Source organism: Nycticebus coucang, chromosome X (assembly GCF_027406575.1).
Source record: "Nycticebus coucang isolate mNycCou1 chromosome X, mNycCou1.pri, whole genome shotgun sequence".
Lineage (NCBI taxonomy): Eukaryota > Metazoa > Chordata > Mammalia > Primates > Lorisidae > Nycticebus > Nycticebus coucang.
The window spans coordinates 157,584,601-157,601,748 of NC_069804.1; the positions used below are offsets into that span (position 1 = coordinate 157,584,601).

The 17,148-nt window shown below is 40.4% G+C and overlaps 1 protein-coding gene across 7 annotated transcripts in view; it reads left to right on the forward strand.

The window, feature by feature from the left end:
* Positions 1 to 17,148, forward strand: part of SLC25A14 (solute carrier family 25 member 14) — a 42,680-nt gene extending 25,532 nt beyond the window's left edge. For 4 of the 7 annotated variants that reach the window (XM_053580338.1, XM_053580341.1, XM_053580342.1 and 1 more), the window contains 4 exons: positions 4,702 to 4,826; positions 5,566 to 5,701; positions 15,272 to 15,352; positions 16,408 to 17,148. In XM_053580338.1, the coding sequence (XP_053436313.1) occupies positions 4,702 to 4,826; positions 5,566 to 5,701; positions 15,272 to 15,352; positions 16,408 to 16,449 (384 nt within the window). In that variant the 3' untranslated portion in view covers positions 16,450 to 17,148. Of the gene's footprint in view, positions 1 to 4,701; positions 4,827 to 5,565; positions 5,702 to 11,431; positions 11,495 to 15,271; positions 15,403 to 16,358 lie in introns of all 7 variants that reach the window. The other 3 variants (XR_008377654.1, XM_053580339.1, XM_053580340.1) reach the window with 3 other exon arrangements.

Here is a 17,148-nt window from a genome sequence, read left to right on the forward strand (position 1 = left end):
CCTTTTGGCTGTTGTGAATGAGGCCACTATGTGCAGGAGTGTGCAAATATCCCTTTGAGACCCTAATTTCAATTGCTTTGGGTATATATTCAGATGTAAAATTGCTGGATTATATGGTAATACTATGTTTAGTTTGTGAGAAACTGAATACAGCTACTTTTATGACCTAGCCTACTTATGTGACTTAGGCATATAATATAAAGAAGTGAAGTACAGGCTGAATACAGTACTTTGGGAAGCTGAGGTGGGAAGATCACTTGTGGCCAAGAGTTTAAGATCAGCCTGGGCAACATGGTGAGACCCCACTTTACAAAAAATAAAAAAAAAAAATTAGCCAGCCTTGATGGCACACACCTGCAGTTTCAGCTATTTAGAGACTGAGGCAAAAGGATTGCTTGAGCTCGGGTTGCAATGAGCTGTGATGATGCCATTGCGCTGTAGCCCAGGTGACAGAGTGAGACTGTCTAAAAACAAAAGGCAGCAAAGTACATTGTGTTTTGTATTCTGTTGAGACAGACATGTTTCATTTGCATATTAGAAATATAGAAATATTTTGTTTTCATTTCAACAAAGAAATATGTTTGTATTTATCCTCAAACACACGGTTCTTTCAGTCCTGTTTTATTTTCCTGTTTTGATTATAACATGGGTGCTGGAAACGCCATGTAAACTTCATTGTAAGAAAAACAGCACAAGTACAATAACAAAGTATAGATGGCACTTCTCTCAGAGTTGGAGAGACAGTAGTGTGGTGGGGACATTGGTGAATTGGAGAGTACTGGCCCAGTTGAAAGAGGACAGCTGCTCCTCAGCTCAAGCCCATCGGTGCCATGTACTGATGATGAACCCAGTGTGGCCAAATTTTCTGGTCTTTCATGAGAAGCTGGAAAGCTGCATTTCTGTGTGAAATATCCTGATTTTTTTACATATTGACAACTGATTGAATCTTTTAGAAATACTGTTTAGGCCTTGCAGAACATGTCTGTGGTCTGGAGCCAGAGGGCTCCAGTTTGGAGACATACTATTAACCATAGTAATCTTCTGTGATTCTCACCCTCTTTAATAGAGTGAGTGAAACAAAAGAGTCAAAGAGAAGGCACTGTTTAGCCATTCAGCAGAATCAAGCAACTCAGCTGCATTACTCTCACTTTATAAATTGAGTTTGGGAACTTAAAGATGATTGAGCAGTTTAATGTAACAAACAGGGTCTTACTCTGTTATCCAGGTTGGTGTGCATTGACATCATCATAGCTCAGTGCAGCCCTGAACTCCTGACCTCAAGTGATCTTTCTGCCTTACCCTCCTGAGTAGCTAGGATTATACCGTTTCCCCAAAAATAAGACAGTGTCTTATTTTAAGGTGTGCTCCCAAAGATGCACTAGGTCTTATTTTCAGGTGACGTCTTATCTTTTCTGTAAGTAGGTCTTATTTTCGGAGGATGTCTTATTTTCAGGGAAACAGGGTAGGAGTGAGACACCACACCCGGCTCTTCTCCCAACCACTAACTCTACTTTTTGTCTCTGTTGATTTGCCTATTCTAGATATTTCACATAACTGGAACCATGCAATATATAGTCTTTTGTGACTGGCATCTTCCATCTGGCATACTATTTTCAAGGTTCATCCATGTTGCAGCATGTGTCAGTACTTCATTTCTTCTTACGGCTCATGATTCCATTATATGGATATACCACATTTTGTTTACCCTCTTATCAATCAATGAACATTTGCATTTTTGTATTTTCTGGCTATATTATGAATAATACTGCTGTGAATGTCCATGTACATATTTTTGCATGAACATATGTTTTCTTTTCTTTCTTTCTTTCTTTTTTTTTTGAGACAGAGTCTCACTTTGTCACCCTCAGTAGAGTGCAATGGCATCACAGCTCACAGCAACCTCAAACTCTTGGGCCTCAGTGATTCTCTTGCGACAGCCTCCCAAGTAGCTGAGACCACAGGCACCTGCCACAACGCCCGGCTATTTTTTTTTTTTTTTTTGTGGTTGTCAATGTTGTTTTAGCAGGCCCTGGCCGGGTTCGAACCTGCCAGTCCTGGTGTATGTGGCCAGTGCCCTACCCACTGAGCTATGGGCACCGCATGAATTTATGTTTTCAGTTCTTTTGGGTATATACCTAGGTGTAGAATTGCTGGGTCATGTGATAATTGAGTAAATGCTAAGTTGTTTTCCACAGTGGTTGCCTCAGTTTATATTCCTACCAGCAGTGTATAAATGTTCCAGTTTCTCCACATCTTTACCAATGTTTGCTCTTTTACTTTAAAAAATATATATTACAGGCTTTGTGCCTGTGGCTCAAGTGGCTAGGGTGCCAGCCACATACATCTGAGCTGGCAGGTTCGAATCCAGCCCGGGCCCCGCCAAACAATAATGACAGCTACAATAAAAAAATAGCTGGGTGTTGTGGTGGGCACCTATAGTCCCAGCTACTTGGGAGGCCGAGGTAGAAGAATCGCTTAAGCCCAGGAGTTGGAGGTTGCTGTGAGCTGTGATGCTACGGCACTCTACCCAGGGCAACAACTTGAGGCTCTGTCTCAAAAAAAAAAAAATATATATACATATATAAAAACAGCCATTTCAGTAGGTATGAAGTGACATGTCATTATGGTTTTGATTTATGTTTCCTAGTGACTAATGTTGAACATCTTTTCATGTGCTTATTGGCTATTTGTATATCTTCTTTGAAGTAAATGTCTTCAGGTCTTTAGTCCATTTTTAATTAACTATGAGTTCTTTATATATCCTAGATACTAGTCCCTAACAGATATATGATTGGCAAATTTTTTTTTTTTTATTGTTGGGGATTCATTGAGGGTACAATAAGCCAGGTTATACTGATTGCATTTTGTTAGGTAAAGTCCCTCTTGCAATGTCTTGCCCCCAGAAGGTGTGGCATGCACCAAGGCCCCGCCCCCTCCCTCCTTCCCTCTCTCTGCTTTTCCTTCCCCGCCATAACCTTAATTGTTATTAATTGTCCTCATATCAAAATTGAGTACATAGGATTCATGCTTCTCCATTCTTTTTTTTTGTTTTTTTTTTTTTTTTTTATTGTTGGGGATTCATTGAGGGTACAATAAGCCAGGTTACACTGATTGCAATTGTTAGGTAAAGTCCCTCTTGCAATCATGTCTTGCCCCCAGAAGGTGTGGCACAAACCAAGGCCCCACCCCTCTCCCTCCTTCCCTCTCTGCTTTTCCTTCTCCCCCATGACCTTAATTGTCATTAATTGTCCTCATATCAAAATTGAGTACATAGGATTCATGCTTCTCCATCCTTGTGATGCTTTACTAAGAATAAAGTCTTCCACGTCCATCCAGGTTAATACGAAGGATGTAAAGTCTCCATTTTTTTTAATAGCTGAATAGTGTTCCATGGTATACATATACCACAGCTTGTTAATCCATTCCTTAGTTGGTGGGCATTTAGGCTGTTTCCACATTTTGGCGATTGTAAATTGAGCTGTAATAAACAGTCTAGTACAAGTGTCCTTATGATAAAAGGATTTTTTTTCCTTCTGGGTAGATGCCCAGTAATGGGATTGCCAGATCAAATGGGAGGTCTAGCTTGAGTGCTTTGAGGTTTCTCCATACTTCCTTCCAGAAAGGTTGTACTAGTTTGCAGTCCCACCAGCAGTGTAAAAGTGTTCCCTTCTCTCCACATCCACGCCAGCATCTGCAGTTTTGAGATTTTGTGATGTGGGCCATTCTCACTGGCGTTAGATGGTATCTCAGGGTGGTTTTGATTTGCATTTCTCTAATGTATAGTGATGATGAACATTTTTTCATGTGTTTGTTAGCCATTTGTCTGTCATCTTTAGAGAAAGTTCTATTCATGTCTCTTGCCCATTGATATATGGGATTGTTGGCTTTTTTCATGTGGATTAATTTGAGTTCTCTATAGATCCTAGTTATCAAGCTTTTGTCTGATTGAAAATATGCAAATATCCCTTCCCATTGTGTAGGTTGTCTCTGCTTTGGTTGTTGTCTCCTTAGCTGTACAGAAGCTTTTCAGTTTAATGAAGTCCCATTTGTTTATTTTTGTTGTTGTTGCAATTGCCATGGCAGTCTTCTTCATGAAGTCTTCCCCCAGGCCAATATCTTCCAGTGTTTTTCCTATGCTTTCTTTGAGGATTTTTATTGTTTCATGCCTTAAATTTAAGTCCTTTATCCAACTTGAATCAATTTTTGTGAGTGGGAAAAGGTGCGGGTCCAGTTTCAGTCTTTTACATGTAGATATCCAGTTCTCCCAACACCATTTATTGAATTGGGAGTCTTTCCCTCAAGGTATGTTCTTGTTTGGTTGAGGTGGTTGTAAGATGTTAGTTTTGATTGGCAAATATTTTTTCCCCATTGTATTGGTTGATGCCATACAATGTCTTAGATTCTCTCGGTGGTGTCTTAGATCACTAAATTTTAAATTGTGATGAAGTTCAGTTTATCTACTTTTTTGCTTTTGTCTCTGTGCTTTGGGCATCATATCAATTATTTTATTTTTAGTACAGCAAGTGAATTAGGAATTTCTAAGTGTTCTAGTATTAGTCATTGATTTGAAAGAGTGACCTATGTACTTCACACTTGGATTTTTCTGGCACTTTCAACTCCTGACCTATTTTGTTCACTTTAAGACTTATGTCATTCCCTCTTTATATTTCCTTTGAGTCTCATGTCACTTATGTTTTGTAGGGTGTCGTTCCAACTGCTCAGCGAGCTGCTATCGTTGTGGGAGTAGAGCTTCCTGTCTATGATATTACCAAGAAGCACTTAATATTGTCAGGAATGATGGGCGACACAATTTTAACTCACTTCGTGTAAGTAGGATAGGTTGTGCTCATTCCATACTTGCAGCATTTTGAGCACAAAGAACCTCTTTTACTGAAGTCCTCAAGTGGAATTGACAGCTGGTATGTATGGTCTAAATACCCCTATCTCTCCTTTTATCAGAACTTCAAGACTTCTGAACACTATGCTTTGCAGAGATCTCAGCTGGTGTTGGTATTTGGGTACTTGGGAACAGAGGTCTACAGGATTTGCATTTATTCATACACAGCCTCCACATCTAAAAAGCACATCTGTTATTTGCTTTGGTTAATTGTGTCAGAAGCAAACTTTTATCAGTGGGAATTTGAAAGAAAGGGTGAAATTGTATAGGGTCTATAAAACTATAGCATAGTTTTTGGCTGAAGACTTGCTAATCTCATCTTACATTTTCTTTGTCTTGCAACCTTTAAGATATTTTGCTACTCAAATGGATTTGACATTGTGGTTTGATGGTGTGTGACATTTACTGTTTAGAGATCTTGTTAGTCTTATAAACTGTCTCCTTTAAGAAAGAGGCTAAGTTTCAGATTGAAAATTGAAGGGACAACGTTTGAGTGGTGCCTATGTAAAATAGATTCCTTTTGTCTTTACAGCGTAATGAAAGGGCCAGCACCAGGTTTTATCTGATGGATCTGAGTTATTATGCATTGATGTTTGGCCAAATTTCTGTTTAAAAAGGCAGGGGATGACAGTGGGGGTAATGTATCTTCTAAAAGTTTTCATCTTTAGTTCCAGCTTTACATGTGGCTTGGCTGGGGCTCTGGCCTCCAATCCAGTTGATGTGGTACGAACTCGCATGATGAACCAGAGGGCAATCGTGGGACATGTGGACCTCTATAAGGGTACTTTGGATGGTATTTTAAAGGTATGCACATTGTAGATTTGGGGGTACATTTTAGTTTCCTTTGATGTCTGAGACCTTTCAGTCATTATTAGTTGCTATATGTCATTCAGAAGATGAAAGAATCATTATGTATATTTTTAGTAGCCTCTTAGGATCATTACCAAGTTAAAAAAAAAAAAGCTATCTCTTTGGCAATCTGCTGATGTATAGCAGTCCTTAATGTTATTGTTCTGAGTTGAGTGCTTGAGAATACAGACTGCTTTATTAATAGCACCAAGTAGAGTTACTGATAGAAAAGACATAATATATCCCTATTTGCCCACTTCAGATAAGACAGAGACTATATAATAGAAAACCTGGTATTTAGAAAAAACCCTGGTTCTTGATCTCAGTTCAAGGCTTTGCTATTGTTCACTTTGGCCTTAAAACTTTTTGCTGTTACGTTGGTAGGGAACTGAATATCATAAATGTATTATGTAATTACTGCAATGAAAACAAATTTGGAGGTAAAATGAGATGTTGCCATATGGTTTCTCTGCTAGTATCAGTTTTATTTAACTATTTAATATATCAGGCACCATTTTAGTAGTTACAGAGAAATTATAGCTGTTATAAAAGTACCTTAGATATATAAACATGTAATCTACACAACCTGGTTAATGGTAAAGTCAGAGATCTGTGGAAAGAAATTTTAGCCCAATTTGAGGTACGCTTTCTATAGGTGAACAATCTACATCCTGAACAATAATAACTAACATCTGATGAGTGATTTATTGTGTGTTAGGAACTGTCCTAAAGAGACTTAACATGTATACATTCATTTAATCCTCATCATTACCCCATGAAGTATATGCTGAAGCAGTGAGAGATTAAGTAACCTGCCCAAGTTTTCACAGCTAGTAAGTGGGAGAGCTGGAATTTAAACTCAGATCATTTGGCTTCAAACTTACATTCTTAACCTCTGTGCTACTGTACCTTCCTTATATTGGCTAAGGTTTAGTTAGGTTATAAAGGATATTTGAATGCTTGGACTTCTGTGTGACTTGATGGGGAGCTATTGCAAGTTTTTAGAGCTGAACATAGTGGTGTATGCTTTTGTAATGCCAACTACACAGGAGGCTGAGGTGGGAGGATGCTTGAGGCTGGGAGTTCAAGATTGGGGCAACACAGCGAGATCCCGTCTCAAAATGAAATAACAAAAAATAATACTTTTAATCAGGTCAGATTTGCATTTTATCATTTTGGCTTTTGGAGACTGGATTTATGACACTGGTTCTCAATTTTGGTTGCACATTGGAATCACTTGGAGAACTTTCACAGATCCCTTGTTTACTTTAGATCAGTTAACTCAACTTGGGGGGGAGTAAGACCCAGATGTCAATAGTTTTTGCTTTTCTGAGAGAGTCTCACTTTGTCACCTTTGGTAGAGTGCCGTTGCATCACAGCTCACAGCAACCTCAAACACTTGGGCTCAAGAGATTCTCTTTCCTCAGCTTCCCAAGAAGCTAGGACTATAGTCACCTGCCACAACTCCTGGCTATTTTTTTTTTTTTTTGTAGTTTTGGCTGGGACTGGGTTTGAACCCACAATCTCTGGCATATGGGGCCGGCACCCTATTCCTTTGAGCCACAGGTGCAGCCTACTCCTGGCTATTTTTTAGAGACGGGTGGGGGGGTGTCTCATTCTGGCTCAGGCTGGTCTTGAACTTGTGAGCTCACCCTCCTCATTCTCCCAAGTGCTAGGATTATAGGCGTGAGCCACTGCACCCAGCAGTTTCTTTTTTTTTTGAGAGTCTCACTTTGTCACCCTTAGTAGAGTGCTTGGCATCACAGCTCACAGCAACCTCAAACTCCTGGGCTTAAGCGATTCTCTTGCCCTACCCTCCCAAGTAGCTGGGACTACAGGTGCCCGCCACAACACCTGGCTATTTTTTTTCTTTTTTTTTGGAGACAGAGTCTCATTATGTCGCCCTCGGTAGAGTGCTGTAGCGTCACAGCTCACAGCAACCTCAAACTCTTGGGCTTAAGTGATTCTCTTGTCTCAGCCTCCCAAGTAGCTGGGACTACAGGCACCTGCCACAACGCCCGGCTATTTTTTGGTTTTAGTTGTCATTGTTGTTTAGCAGGCCCTGGCCAGGCTTGAACCCGCCAGCCTCTGTGTATGTGGCCGGTGCCCTACTCACTGAGCCACTGGTGCCGAGCCACCTGGCTATTTTTTTGTTGTAGTTGTCATTGTTGTTTGGCAGGCCTGGGTTGAGTTCGAACCTGCCAGCTCCAGTTTATGTGGCTGGCGCCCTAGCCGCTGAGCTACTGGCACTGAGCCAGGTGTCAGTATTTTTAGAACTTGTCAGGTGATTGCAATGTTCAGGTTGAAGACCATTAATCTAAGCAGGGGTCCTCAAACTGCGGCCCGCAGGCAATATGAGGTGTGATTGTATTTGTTCCCGTTTTGTTTTTTTAACTTCAAAATAAGATATGTGCAGTGTGCATAGGAATTTGTTCATAGTTTGTTTTTTAAAACTATAGTCCGGCCCTCCAACGGTCTGAGGGACACTGAATTGGCCCCCTGTTTAAAAAGTTTGAGAACGCCTGAAAAGGATAAGCCTAGAGCATTGGTTCTTAAAAGTTTATCATGCATCAGAATCACCTGGAGGGCTTGTTAAACTGCTATTAGCTTGGCTCCATCTCTAGATTCTGATTCCTTAAGTCTGGAGTGGGAGCCAACAATCTGCATATTTATAACAAGTTCCCAGGCAATACTGATGCTGTTAGTAGGGGGACCACATTTTGACAACTGTTGACCTAGAGCATTGGTTCTCAACCTTCCTAATGCCGTGGCCTATTAATACAGTTCTTATGGGTTGCGAACCACAGGTTGAGAACCGCTGACCTAGAGGGAAACTGATTGGAAGACTCTCTCTTTTTTTTTTTAGACAAAGTCTTACTTTGTTACCCTCGGTAGAGTGTTATGGCATATAGCTCACAGCAACCTCAAACTCTTGGGCTCAAGCAGTTCTCTTGCCTCAGCCTCTTGAGTAGCTGGGAGTATAGGCATTTTCCACAATGCCTGGCTATTTTTAGAGATGAGGTCTCACTCTTGCTCAGGCTGGTCCTGAACCTATGCGCTCAGGCAGTCCACCTTCCCCAGCTTCCCAGAGTGTTAGGATTACAGGCGTGAGCCACCGCACCTGGGGGAAGACTCTTTTAGTGATCTGAGCAAGAGGGGATGAAGGCCTGAACTTGAGCATGATAATGGAGGTATAGAAGGGATGAAGTTGAGAATAATTTATTGATAGTAGTCAACAGGATTGGTTTGACCGTATGTGGGGAAGTGTGGAAGAAAGGAGGTGTCAAAGATAACTTCTGGGTTTCTGGAGTTAGAGACAAGATGGCAACATTCATTCTCAGAGGTATCACAGGAAGAGGCATAGGTTTTGTGGACAACATCATAGTTTTGGACACTTAGTTTGATGTGCATGGAGCATCTGGTGGATGCATTTGGATATACTACTCCTAAATCAGAAGAGAGTTTGTGGATGTAGATAAGAACCTGTGAAGTCATTATCCCACAGGGGGCACATTATACTGTGGAGGGAGTTGACCAAGGAGAGCAGGTAGAGGCGTTCACAACCTTTTTTGCCTTCCCAGCATAATGGAACACTATTAAACTTTCCAGTAATAGTGATTCATTGAGGCAGTTATTCTCAAACTCTTGGAAAGTGTAATTTGGCAAAAGCCCCCTTTGATATTTCTGCATTTGACAATCACTAGTAGAGGGAGAAGAGCAGTGGGCCAAGGAAAAACACTGGGGAATACCAATTTTTAATGGCTTGGTGGGTGAGGAACCAGGAAAGATACTGAAATGTAACAGTTGAAAAGTTATGAGGAATCTTAGGAGAGAGTAGTGTCATGGAAGCCAAAGGAGTAAGGAATTTTAGGAAGGAATGAGTGGCTATTTAATGTCACATGCAGCAGAGAGATACAGTATGATAAGTACTGCAAAATGTCTGTTGGATTAATATTTTCCAGAGGAAGGTTGGTGAATTGATGTTTGCAAAAGCAAGACTGCTGTGTGCTGAACAGTGTGTTTAATTATTTATTCCTTCAATAATAAAGGGAGTTTTTGTCGTACATGCGAGGCACTGTTCTGGGGTGGTGAGGCTACATCGGTGAACAAAACAATCCCTGCCTTCATGACACTTATATTCTAATAGAAGGAAATAGAGAAATACATAGGAAGTGAGGATAAGTAGAAAAGTATAAAGCATGTTTTGAAGAAGATTGGCTAAGAGGAAATAGAAGGTACAATAATATAGTAATAGCTAGCACTTACTGAATGCTTATTATGTGCCAGGCACAATACATAGAGAATGTCCTTTAACTCTTACAGCAATCACATGGAGTAGATATTACCTTTCCCAGTTTATAAATGAGGAAACTTAGGTTCATAGTAGCTAAGTAACTTACCCATGATTATATAGCCAATAAGTAGCAGATCTGAGACATAATCCAGGGTCTGTCTGATTCCAAGTTTGTACTTACAATAACCACTATGCTTGCTGTATTGGCAGAAACATTTTTATGTTGCTAGTAACCTTTAAGTTCTTACATTTGCTCACTGATTCATGTATTTGCTATTAAAGTTCTTTAAAATGGCTTTGCTCTATGTTGTCATTATATGTAATAGTATCATACTTTATTATTTTTAATTTTGTCTTTAAGAGTCCCAAACCACTTTGGTGAATGGAGTCATTTATTCATTTTTGACATAGAAAATAACAGCTGCACATCTCATCTTGTCTCCCCCATCTAAAATCCTCCAAAGGCTTCTCATTGACCCAGGGATCTATATGACCTCTTTTGTTCCTATAGCCATATTTGTATCACCTTTATTCTAATTCCAGATATACTCAACGGTTTCAAGTGCTAGGCGTTCTTTTTTCCCTAAGTTTTCACTCATGACATATACTTTGTTAGGATGCCCCCTCCACTACCCTAAATACCAGTTCCCTAGTTTCTAGTCATTCTTCAAATCTGATAACTTTTTTACAAAAGCCTTCTCTGACCATTGGACAAGGTTGTGTGTGCGTGGTTTCTTGTACTTCCTCTTTCATGGCATTTATTTTTAAAAAATATATTGAGGACTAATTCACATATCATAAAATTCACTCATTCAAATTGGCATTTAGTGTTTTAGAATAAACAATGAGGTACATGCAATCATCTCCATAGTCAATTTTAGACCATTTTCATGACCTCATAAAGAATCCATGTACCCTTTAGCTCTCTCTCATTCCAACCTGCTCTCTCATCCTTCTAGTCTAAGCAACCTTTCTGTGTGTATACATTTGTTTCTTCTAGATATTTCATATATATAATAAAATCATATAATATATGACCTTTTGAGGCTGGCTTCTTTCACTCAGTATAATGTTTTCTAAGTTCTTTCATGTTATAGCATGTATCAGCAGTTCCTTTTTATTGCTGAATAATATTTCTTTGTATGGCTGTGTCATATTTTATTCACATTTGTTAAATTTTATTGTAATTACTTTTAATATCTCTCTGACCCAGTAGATTCTCAAATCCATGAAGGCAGAGCTGTGTGCGTCTTGTTTATCATTTATCCACGGCAAATTATTGAACGAACAAGTCTGTATAACTTCATGAAGTAGTCTCTTTTCTATGCTTATCTACAGAAGTTCTTATTTGTTTTCACATGTCTCCCTAATGCCAAAAAAGCGCCTCCCAGTTCTAATGTTGTAAAGAAGTTGTTTCGTGTTTTGAAGATTTATAAGAATTCCAGTGCTCACAGGTGTGTTAGAGACCCTTATTGTAATTGTGTGTTCATTTATTCAACAACTATTTATTGGGGACTTCAACATGCCAGACACTGTGTTAGGTGGTGAGGATGTAATGGTGAACAAGGCAAACATAGTCCCTCCTTTCTTGGAGATTATATTGTGGTTGAAGAAGACAGATAATACATACACAAAGGATGCACAGTATAGTTTCCGATAGAAATAAATTCTATGAAAAAATTAACAGCATATTGAAATAGTAACTTGGTAGTTGGGCACTACTTCAGTTAGGATAGTCAGGAAAAGTCTGTGAGGAGGTGACATTTTAGCTGAGATCTGAATGATGAATATGAAGGAAGTGACCATATGAAGAGCTAGGAGAAAAGCATTTTATAAAAAGGGAACAGGTTACATAGGGCCTAGGTTGGGAATGAAGGGGACATGATCAAGAGTTAGAAAGAAGGATAGTGTGGCTGAGTATGGTGAATGAAGGACAAAGTAGTAGGAAATGAAACTAGAGGGAGGGGCAGTGGCTAAATCCTGTAGGATATTATAGGTTATTGCAGAGAATTTGCAATTAGAATGAAATGACCAAGAAGCAATTCAAGAGCTTTATGCAGGAAAGTGACATGAACTGGTTTATAATTTTAAAAGATTGTTCTGGCTTCTAGGTGGGTATTTCAGACCAATTAGGAGGTCTATTATGGTAGTCCAGATAAGAGATCATGGGATAGGTTTGTATCTCAGTGGCCCCTTGTCATTTAACAGTTTATGATTCTAGGTTATCTGCATCTGGGATTTATTTTAGATGATTTTCACAATTTTTCTTTTTTATAATTTATTTCAGATTAATATTAGGTACAAATAATTAGGTTACAGTTTGCGTTGATTTTCACAATTTTGCAACATTACGTTTGGTCTGAGACATTCAGCGTTTGGTGAAGAGCCATTGGGAGAAGCATATTAACTCTATGTTTCCATAAATATTGCCTTTATTATATTACTATTTATTCCCTCAGAATGGTTAGTAAGGACAGTTATCTCTAGTGTTTTTACCAATCCAGATTTTTCTTTTCTTTTCTTTTTCCTTTTTTTTTTTTTTTGGCTGGGGCTAGGTTTGAACCTACCACCTCCAGCATATGGGGCCAGCGCCCTACTCCTTTGAGCCACAGGTGCCGCCGTCTAGTGTTTTTAATCTACAGGATGTAATAAGAGATATTTACAAACTTAGCTTCTCCTATTGCTGTCTTCTCCAAATACTGTATATCCATTATTTATTTATTTTTATTTTTGAGACAGGGTCTCACTGTGTTGCCCTCAGTAGAGTGCTGTGGGATCACAGCTCACAGTAACCTCAAATTCTTGTGCTTAAGTGATTCTTTTGCCTCAGCCTCCCAAGTAGCTGGGACTACAGGCACCCGCCACAACGCCCAGCTATTTTTTTCTTTTTCTTTTTTTTTTTTAGAGACAGAGTCTCAATTTATCACCCTCGGTAGAGTGCTATGACATCACAGCTCACAGCAACCTCCAACTCCTGGGTTTAGGTGATTCTCTTGCCTCAGCCTTCCGAGTAGCTGGGACTACAGGCGCCTGCCACAACGCCCAGCTATTTTTTTTTTTTTTTGTAGAGACAGAGTCTCACTGTACCGCCCTCGGGTAGAGTGCCGTGGCGTCACACAGCTCACAGCAACCTCTTAACCCTTGGGCTTACGCGATTCTCTTGCCTCAGCCTCCCGAGCAGCTGGGACTACAGGCGCCCGCAACAACGCCCGGCTATTTTTTTTTTTTTTTGGTTGCAGTTTGGCCGGGGCTGGGTTTGAACCCGCCACCCTCGGCATATGGGGCCGGCGCCCTACTCACTGAGCCACAGGCGCCGCCCCGCCCAGCTATTTTTTTTGTTGCAGTTTGGCCGGGGCTGGGTTTGAACCCACCACCCTCGGTATATGGGGCTGGTGCCCTACCCACTGAGCCACAAGCACCACCCACGCCTGGCTACTTTTTGTTGTTGTTGCAGGTGTCCTTGTTGTTTAGCTGGCCTGGGCCTGATTCGAACCTGCCAGCCTTGGTGTGTGTGGCTGGCGCCATAACCACTGTGCTACAGGCACCAAGCCCCAAATTACATTTTCAATGACATTGTAGTTACTTAATAGGTATTTATCCATCATATATGAGCTGTTTTAGCTGGCTAAATTCAGCACACACCACCCGTTTATAACCTTTTATATGCATAATTTGACATTTAACTCTCATGACCATTCAGTGTGTATTGGACTCCGTTGTATAAGGTAGGAAACCAAAACTTAAAAGCAGTTCACATTGTTTCTCTTATAATACTCAAAGCATTGACATGAGATAGGCCATGGTATTACATAGAATTTACAATGATGAAACAGACTCAGAGAAAGATAGTGACTTGCCCAACTCCTGTTCTCTTACCGTGTATTAGTTTTACTTATAATTCCTATCATTTTGGATATAATGTATATCAGTTTGTATGTTTGTCAACTCCACTAGAACATACATTCCATGAGGGTGGGGGCTGTGCAACATGTTACCCCAAACTTGGTACCTTAAAACAACACTTATTATTTTGCAGTTTCTGTGGGCCAGTAATTGAGAAGCAGCTTAGCTGAGTGATTCTAGCTTAGGATTTCTCATGCGTTTGTAGTCCATATGTCAGCTAGGGCTGCAGTCATCTGAAGGCTTGACTGGGGCTGGGATATCTGCTTCAAAGATCCCTTGTGCCTATTGGCTGGAGGCCTCGGTTCCTTACAATGTAGGCCTCTCTCTTCATAACATGGCATCTGGTTCCTCCAGAATAAATGATCCAAGATGCCTTATTTTATATATATATATATATATATATATAATTTTTTTTTTTTTTTTTTGTAGAGACAGAGTCTCATTTTATGGCCCTTGGTAGAGTGCCGTGGCCTCACACAGCTCACAGCAACCTCCAACTCCTGGGCTTAAGCGATTCTCTTGCCTCAGCCTCCTGAGTAGCTGGGACTATAGGCGCCTGCCACAACGCCTGGCTATTTTTGGTTGCAGTTTGGCCGGGGCCGGGTTTGAACCCGCCACCCTCGGCGCCTTACCGACTGAGCCACAGGCACCGCCCATATAAATATTTTTTATATATATAATATTTTATGTAATATTTTATATATATATGATATCTAGCAATGGACATGTCATGTGTTCATTAGTACCATATTCTATTGGTGACAGATCAATCCCGATATGTTGTGGGGTTGGAGCTGCACAGGGCACAAAGAATTGGAGGTATGGGCGGCGCCTGTGGCTCAACGGGTAGGGCGCCGGTCCCATATGCCAGAGGTGGCGGGTTCAAGCCCAGCCCCGGCCAAAAAAAAAAAGAATTGGAGGTAGGCTTCACTGGGGCCATCTTGTCTTGGAGGGTGGTTACCACAGACGCTTTTTCTGTTTTGTTTATACTGTATTCCCAGCATCAAGAAGAGTGCTTTGCATATGGTAGGTGCTCAGTAAATATTTGTTGAATTGTGGATGGATTTAGGCTCCATGTGAATTCAAAATGTAGGTTTAGAAGAAAGGATATACCTCTTGGGGACAAGACACTCTTATTAGAGGAACTTCACCTAGCAAAGGAAAGCGGTGTGACCTGGCTCTTTGTACCCTCAATGATTCTCCAACAATTGAAAAAAAAAGATCTTTCATGGAGTCCAAGTTGCTTTGGGGTGAAAGTAGAAAATGATTATTAAATGTAAAGAGAAAGGTGCATTCACTCTTTGTTTGTTTGTTTATCTTTCCTTCAGATGTGGAAACATGAGGGCTTTTTTGCACTGTATAAAGGATTTTGGCCAAACTGGCTTCGACTTGGACCCTGGAACATCATTGTATCCTTTTAGAATCCAAGACAATGAAAGCAAATGCTTCAAGCTCCCAGGTAATTCTAGATTATGGGAAGGAAAATTTGATTATTAGATCTTTAGGCAAGTGGGGAACTAAAGCATCTTATTGATGACCATTGAGGATGGAATTAAATAAACAGCTTTCATAAGAGGCTAATGCCAACTAAAAAAGGGGCTAGAAAAGATGTGTCAGATTTTCCTCTTTAAAATGAAATGAAAACATGGGCAGCACCTGTGGCTCAAAGGAGTAGGGCGCCAGCCTCATATGCTGGAGGTGGCGGGTTCAAACCCAGCCCTAGCCAGAAAATGCAAAAAAAAAAAAAAAAAAAAAAAAAATGAAATGAAAACAAATACAGCTAAGCTGAAAGAGGCTTTGAAGTTTTTAAAAACCCTAATGGAAGATGCCCACAGAAAAGTCCATGCTGAGGTGGTCTGGATTTTCAACCACTAACTATAGGACTGAATTAGCTGAGAAATAATAACAGAACAGAAAACATTCATGGGGTGAAGGCAGAGCCTTTCAAGTAGGGCTCGATCCTCATGGATGAATCTCCCCTGTTTAGCTGTGTTTGAGTGCCTCCTATGTGCAGACCCATGTGTTGGATATTATGTGTGGTGGTGTGTGTGTAATGGTGAGCACTATAGGGTTGAAAATAATTTATTTTCTCCCCTATTGGGGTCTCTCTCTTTGGAGAGAGAGAGAGAGATGGTAATGATTATTCTAGCATGGAATTATATGTTGCTGTTGATGTTTTGATTATTTTTTGTTTGTGTGTGTCCTGTTTGTCTTTGAACACTATGAGTAAATTAGAGTTTTAATGTGTTTATATTGCTAAATGCCAACGATCATAATGGGCACATAGTAGGCATTCAATGCATGTTTGATTTGACAGATGTTGTTTTAAAACAGACTTTTAAGCAAATTAAACTTAGCATAGCACAAACTAAGTACCTTAATTTAAGAGAATGAAGTGTCCAATTTTAAAACCAGGTCTGGCTTTCAGGATCGACCCAGTGATCTTCCATGACTTACTCCTCAGTTTTTTATTACATACGAGCAGCTCAAGAGGCTTCAAATCTAAGGACTGAATTGTACATGAGCCCAGCTCTGCCAGCCTTTCTACTCTTGTTTTCCATTTTTCTGTGTCCTAACGTTATTTCAACAACATTGTGTTCACTGAACCTCTGGTCTCCTGAAAGCCTTCTGATAAAAGAACAATAGGATGATTCAAAGTTATGTGCTTGTGTTACCATGTTAACTTTTCCCTGGGAGGAGGTGTTAACATTGAGACTCTGGCCCCAGATTGGTATCTTCTATGAAGATGGATACTGATGGGTAACATTGAAAATGGCCTTCTTGGCTGGGTGCTGTGGCGCATGCCTGTAATCCTAGCACTCTGGGAGGCTGAGGCAGGTGGATTGCCTGAGCTCACAGGTTCGAGACCAGCCTGAGCCAGAGCAAGACCTCGTCTCTAAAAATAATCAGGCATTGTGGTGGGCACCTGTAGTCCCAGCTACTTGGGAGGCTGAGGCAAGCGAATCACTTGAGCCTAAGAGTTTGAGGTTGCTGTGAGCTATAATGCCATGTCACTCTACCAGGGGCTACAAAGTGAGACTCCATTTCAAAAAAAAGAAAAAGAAAATGACCTTCTTCCCAAATGAGGATTAAATGTAGCTGGTTAGCCCCAGACTTGGGCTAGAGCAGAAGGCATAGGCCAGGGTGATTACTGCGGTGTATGTTGTAGACCTCGGTTTTCATTAAAGTATTTATTGGCAGAATC